The 7,018-nt window shown below is 41.1% G+C and overlaps 2 protein-coding genes across 2 annotated transcripts; both read left to right on the forward strand.

The window, feature by feature from the left end:
* The first annotated feature begins 565 nt into the window (after positions 1 to 565).
* z1C1_19 (alpha zein) lies at positions 566 to 1,515 on the forward strand. The gene has a single exon (NM_001358014.1). The coding sequence runs from the start codon at positions 631 to 633 to the stop codon at positions 1,429 to 1,431; it is 801 nt and encodes a 266-aa protein (NP_001344943.1). The 5' UTR covers positions 566 to 630; the 3' UTR covers positions 1,432 to 1,515.
* A 3,176-nt stretch (positions 1,516 to 4,691) lies between these two features.
* Positions 4,692 to 5,637, forward strand: z1C1_20 (alpha zein). The gene is given in 1 exon segment (NM_001358013.1): positions 4,692 to 5,637. A coding segment is annotated over 1 exon segment (798 nt). The 5' UTR covers positions 4,692 to 4,747; the 3' UTR covers positions 5,546 to 5,637.
* The last annotated feature ends 1,381 nt before the right edge of the window (positions 5,638 to 7,018 follow it).

The raw sequence follows: 7,018 nt of genomic DNA on the forward strand, positions 1-7,018 counted from the left end.
TATACACGATTTTTTTAGACAATACTAAAGCAAGATGTAATTAAGAACACTTGAGGTGTGCGCCAATTGCCACATTTAGATATAATCATTCAAATTTTGGTCATCATATGTGTGTGCATTGATCTATGCATTCTAGGATTTCAATTAGTCTCAATCTTGTAGTATTTGTTCCTTCATTGTCAAATCACTTCTCATCTAACTACTATGCTTGTTTAACCATCAGAACATAACTACAACAATATCCATTTATAAAGGTTTTGATAGCAAACTTTACATATTCATATCATGTTAAGGTTGTCACATGTGTAAAGGTGAAGAGATCATGCATGTCATTCCACGTAGATGAAAAGAATTCCTATATAAAATGACACCTTTTCTTGTAGGTAGTGGAAAGTATCTTTCCAGCAAAGACCATATAATCCGATAAAGTTGATAACTAAATGTCAAAATAGAGTAGATGCCATATCATCTATACCTTATCTGTTGTTTGGAAAAAGACTAAATCCAAAAAATATATATGAGATCTCACTTGTATAAATAGCTCCCAAATCAGTAGTTAACCATCACCCATAATATTTTGAGCATTCAGAAACACACCTAGCGAAGCGCACTAGCAACGACCTAACAACAATGGCTACCAAGATATTATCCCTCTTTGCGCTTCTTGCCCTTTTTGTGAGCGCAACAAATGCGTTCATTATTCCACAATGCTCACTTGCTCCTAGTGCCATTATTCCACAGTTCCTCCCTCCAGTTACTTCAATGGGCTTCGAACACCCAGCTGTGCAAGCCTACAGGCTACAACAAGCGCTTGCGGCGAGCGTCTTACAACAACCAATTGCCCAATTACAACAACAATCCTTGGCACATCTAACCATACAAACCATCGCAACGCAACAGCAACAACAATTTCTACCAGCACTGAGCCAACTAGCTGTGGTGAACCCTGTCGCCTACTTGCAACAGCAGTTGCTTGCATCCAACCCACTTGCTCTGGCAAACATAGTTGCATACCAACAACAACAACAATTGCAACAGTTTCTACCAGCGCTCAGTCAACTAGCCATGGTGAACCCTGCCGCCTACCTACAACAGCAACAACTGATTTCATCTAGCCCTCTCGCTGTGGTTAATGCACCTACATACCTGCAACAACAGTTGCTGCAACAGATTGTACCAGCTCTGACTCAGCTAGCTGTGGCAAACCCTGCTGCCTACTTGCAACAGCTGCTTCCATTCAACCAACTGACTGTGTCGAACTCTGCTGCGTACCTACAACAGCGACAACAGTTACTTAATCCACTAGCGGTGGCTAACCCATTGGTCGTTGCCTTCCTACAGCAGCAACAATTGCTGCCATACAACCAGTTCTCTTTGATGAACCCTGCCTTGTTGTGGCAGCAACCCATCGTTGGAGGTGCCATCTTTTAGATTACATATGAGATGTACTCGATAATGGTGCCCTCATAGCGGCATGTGTTTCCTAGAAATAATCAATATATTGATTGAGATTTATCTCGATATATTTCTAAACTATGTTCATCATATAAATAATTGATAATTGAAAACATCAAATCGTAATTATAAACTTATGCTTGGTCGATACATAAACAATAAAATATTACTTCATCATCCCAATGATGTCCTAGCCCAACCTCTTGAATGTTATAGTTTGGGTGTGTGCGGGTGTATTTATAAGATAGATGTGACTATTTGCGCTTTTTGTTGAGTACATACATATATGGTATGTTGATTTGATATAGTGATGGACACATGCTTTGACCATGAATATTCAAATCGGTTGTACTTGCACGAAGCAAAACATAATATTAGTTTAGGAGTAAACTTATAACTGCGTCCAAACATGCTCACACAAATTCATACCACATTATAATTTTTTGGTAAGTATTCCACACATATTTTTTTACAAGAACCCAAATTTTGCACACAAATGTACCATTCTAGACATGTATAATTCTTTGAAGCCCGTGAACTTAACAGCACCAAGGTCATTAAATCAATTGGACCCTATGAGTAACAATTTCGATATCGCAAACACCAAATTATGGAACTTATTGGCTGAAAAAATTATGATCAATGTAAAGTTTAAATTATTATACCAAAAATATATCAAAGAACTTTTTTGAGGAACGTAAAAATTGCATGGAATGGGCTGCCTAACGTGCTAGCTCACTTTTATGCTAGGTAGCATTACTAAAGATGGGAATGTTGTTGATGAACGCCAAACCCACTCAAATAATATTTATATTTGGGTTGTTTAGTTGTAAAAGTGAAGATCCAAGATTAAAATACCAATTGGCCAATGCCATTCGATTGTTTTGTTTAGAGAGCACTTGGTGCGTCATTTGGACTCGTATCTTAGTCCAATAGATTGCTTTTTATTTCAATGTGTAGAATCCGACAAAGTGCATGTTCTAAAATTGTAAATCTAACTAAATTAGAAAGCTTGTTACTAATTCGATGGTTTATTACGTGTAGCTCATAAAACTAGAACCAACATAGGCTGCACTCACATGTCATAGAAAATAGGAGTATCCAAGCACAATTTGTGTGAGCATCCATGACACAAATCATATATAGACTGATACAATTAATTCCTTCAAGAATAAAAAAGGAAAAAATAAAGTGTTTTTGGATACTGCTGGATATCTCCTTTAGCTAATCATGAGTACTAAAAAGATGTTGCACTTTTGGGTGGCGAGAATTCCTCAATCATAACTTTGACATAATTTTAATCCAGATCACATATATATATCATCATATCTTAATTATTAAATTAATATGGTATGCATCATTGGATTATTAACTCAATCCGGTATAACCATCGGATCTTAATTATTAGATTAATCTGAAGCGTACATTAGATTATCAAACCAAATCAACCCGATATAACCATCGAATGTTCCTCTATGCACCTTAAGCGCATGGTCTCAGGCTTAATCATCCGGAATAACCATCTAATCTTCTGGTAAGCATAGTAAGTGTATGGTTCACGGTTTCGTCATTCGGAATAACCATCAGATTTTCCAATATGCACTGAAAGTGTATGATCCGGGGTTTTGGCAGGCGAAACGTTGTTACGTGATTGTGAATGCTAGCTGCAGTTGCACGTGTGATCTACTGTGTGGAAGCTGCTGGGTCCTCGTCTGTTGCGTGTGGCTTGTGGCGGGCTTGGACTGCTCTCATGGCTTCGGTGCTTGGTGCTGCTCGTTCGTCCGGTCCTACGTGCATCTCTCTCTCCTGGTTGGAGGCGTGGTGGCCTGGCGGTTTCTCTATGTTTTTCTTTTTGCTACGGCTTCTCGTGTTGGCTTGGCTTGGCGTCAGGGTCCCGGTCAGCTATGCTCCCTCAGCTTTTATAGGTACGCAGCACAACAGGCAGAGCAGAGATAAAGATTCCAACGGCATCCATCTACAAACAAGGCTCTCGGCAGAAGGGATAAAAGCATGCAGCGCAATTGTCGCTGCCTTGCTGGAGCCTTGACTCTCGTCAATTGGTTGATCAAAAGTGGCCACTGTCTAAGCTATTTTCTTTGTGCACCTGTTTGTTTGTATCGAACACAAAATTGTAGGTGCATGTTTGTCACCAATTATCCTCTACTACAAAGAACTACAATAGTGATGGAGGATCCGATCCGGCACAAATCCACTATAATGCATAGTGGGTGATGCATGCCTAATGGTGGTTGTTTAGTATTAGTTTGGGCATGTTAAAACTAAGCAATTGTCGATGTCATACACTAGAAGTGAAGAATGTTGTTAGCGTTAGTAGTAGAGGTGTCAAATGGGACCGATACCCGTTCAGCCAAGGAGAATTTCTCTATTAGATTTAGGGTATGGGAAGATTTTAGTTTCCATTTGCTGATTTTAGGCATACATCTATTTGATTCAACAGTTACAAATCAACATATACTCCTTCCGCTCTAGTTTGTTGCATGTCCTACCTTTTTCCTAAATCAGTTTTTCCTAAAATGACATACTCTCTAGAAAATCTATCCAAATTTTGAAGATCAAATATGTCCCATTGAATTATTCATAACATATATCTTGGTATTGCTTTTTGTCATCAGAATATATTTTGAACTCAGTAAAAGTTATACACGATTCTTTTTAGACAATACTAAAGCAAGTTGTAATCAAGAACACTTGAGGTGTGCGCCAATTGCCACATTTAGATATAATCATTCTAATTTTGGTCATCCTATGTGTGTGCATTCATCTATGCATTCTAGGATTTCAATTAGTCTCAATCTTGTAGTATTTGTTCCTTCATTGTCAAATCACTTCTCATCTAACTACTATGCTTGTTTAACCATCAGAACATAAGTACAACAATATCCATTTATAAAGGCTTTTATAGCAAACTTTACATATCATATTATGTTAAGGTTGTCACATGTGTAAAGGTGAAGAGATCATGCATTTCATTCCACGTAGATAAAAAGAGTTCCTATATAAGAATGGCACATTTTCTTGTAGGTAGTGGAAAGTATCTTTCCAGCAAATACCATATAATCCGATAAAGATGATAACTAAATGTCGAAATCGAGTAGATGCCATATCATCTATATCTTATCTGTTGTTTGGAAAAAAAGACAAAATCCAACAAAAATATTCGAGACCTCACCTATATAAATAGCTCCCATATCAGTAGTTAATCCATCACCCATAATATTTTGAGCATTCAGAAACACACCAAGCGAAGCTCACTAGCAACGACCTAACAACAATGGCTACCAAGATATTAGCCCTCCTTGCGCTTCTTGCCCTTTTTGTGAGCGCAACAAATGCGTTCATTATTCCACAATGCTCACTTGCTCCTAGTGCCATTATTCCACAGTTCCTCCCACCAGTTACTTCAATGGGCTTCGAACACCTAGCTGTGCAAGCCTACATGCTACAACAAGCGCTTGCGGCGAGCGTCTTACAACAACCAATTGACCAATTGCAACAACAATCCTTGGCACATCTAACCATACAAACCATCGCAACGCAACAGCAACAACAGTTCCTACCAGCACTGAGCCAACTAGCTGTGGTGAACCCTATCGCCTACTTGCAATAGCAGATGCTTGCATCCAACCCACTTGCTCTGGCAAATGTAGCTACATACCAACAACAACAATTGCAACAGTTTCTACCAGCGCTTAGTCAACTAGCCATGGTGAACCCTGCCGCCTACCTACAACAGCAACAACTGCTTTCATCTAGCCCTCTCGCTATGGTTAATGCACCTACATACCTGCAACAACAGTTGTTGCAACAGATTGTACCAGCTCTGACTCAGCTAGCTGTGGCAAACCCTGCTGCCTACTTGCAACAGCTGCTTCCATTCAACCAACTGACTGTGTCGAACTCTGCTGCGTACCTACAACAGCGACAACCATTACTTAATCCACTGGCAGTGGCTAATCCATTGGTCGTTGCCTTCCTACAGCAGCAACAATTGCTGCCATACAACCAGTTCTCTTTGATGAACCCTGCCTTATCGTGGCAGCAACCCATCGTTGGAGGTGCCATCTTTTAGATTACATATGAAATGTACTTGATAATGGTGCCCTCATACCGGCATGTGTTTCCTAGAAATAATCAATATATTGATTGAGATTTATCTGGATATATTTTTGAACTATGTTCATCATATAAATAATTGAAAACATCAAATCGTAATTATAAACTCATGGTTGGTCAATACATAGACAATACAATATTACTTCATCATCCCAATGATGTCCTAGCCCAACCTCTTGAATGTTACTGTTTGGGTGTGTGAGGGTGTATTTATAAGATAGATGTGACTATTTGCGCTTTTTGTTGAGTACATACATATATGGTATGTTGATTTGATATAGTGATGGACACATGCTTTGACCATGAATATTCCAATCAGTTGTACTTGCATGAAGCAAAACATAATATAAGTTTAGGAGTAAACTTATAAATGTGTCCAAACATGCTCACACAAATTCATACCACATTATAATTATTTGGTAAATATTCCACACATATATTTTTTACAAGAACCCAAATTTTGCCCACAAATGTAGCATTGTAGACATGTAGAATTCTTTGAAGCTCGTGAACTTAACAACACTGGGGTCATTAAATCAATTGGACCCTATGAGTAACAATTTCGATATTGCAAACACCAAATGTTTAATAGAGGCAGCCACTCTAGGATGTTGCCTCTATTAATTACTGATAGATGCAACCATCCAACTCTAGCCACCTGTTGGCGTCTTTTTGGCCAAATTCCGACAAATCCTAGAGCCTACAAGCGGCGTGCAGTACCTTGGGTTCCTCTCTACGAGCTGACGGACTATTCAGCCCTAGTGGTCGGACTACTATCCACGGTTGGTAGGCAGACTATTCATAGCGAACTTGTCGGGGACCATAATTAGGGGTACCCTCAAGACGCCTAATTCTCAGCTGGTAACCCCCATCAGCATAAAGCTGCAGAGGCCTGATGGGTGCGATTAAGTCAGGGATCAGTCCATACGAGTGACTCGATCACGCTTCGCTCGAGCCTAGCCTCGGACAAGGGCAGCCGACCTCGAGGGACTTCCGTCCCGCCCGAGGCCCCCCCTTTTTAACGGCGGAGACATCTCCGGCTCGCCCGAGGCCTTGGCTTCGCTAAGAAGCAACCCTGACTAAATCGCCGCACCGACTGACCGAGTTGCAGGAGCATTTAACGCAAAGGTGGCCTGACACCTCTATCCTGACGCTCGCCCCCCGGCAGAGCCGAAGTGACCGTCGTCACTCCGCCGCTCCACTGACCGGTCTGACAGAAGGACAGCGCCGCCTGCGCCACTCCGGCTGCAGTGCCACTCGACAGAGTGAGTCTGACGGGCAGTCATGCCTTGCCAAAAGGCTCCATAGGAAGCTCCGCTCCGCCCGACCCAGGGCTCGGACTCGGGCTAAGCCCCGGAAGACGGCGAACTCCGCTCCGCCCGACCCAGGGCTCGGACTCGGGCTAAGCCCCGGAAGACGGCGAACTCCG

Source organism: Zea mays, chromosome 4 (genome assembly GCF_902167145.1).
Source record: "Zea mays cultivar B73 chromosome 4, Zm-B73-REFERENCE-NAM-5.0, whole genome shotgun sequence".
NCBI lineage: Eukaryota > Viridiplantae > Streptophyta > Magnoliopsida > Poales > Poaceae > Zea > Zea mays.

What these genes read in the sequence shown, in the direction of transcription:
- z1C1_19 (NM_001358014.1), top strand. Translation starts at nt 631, where the DNA reads ATGGCTACCAAGATATTATCCCTCTTTGCGCTTCTTGCCCTTTTTGTG.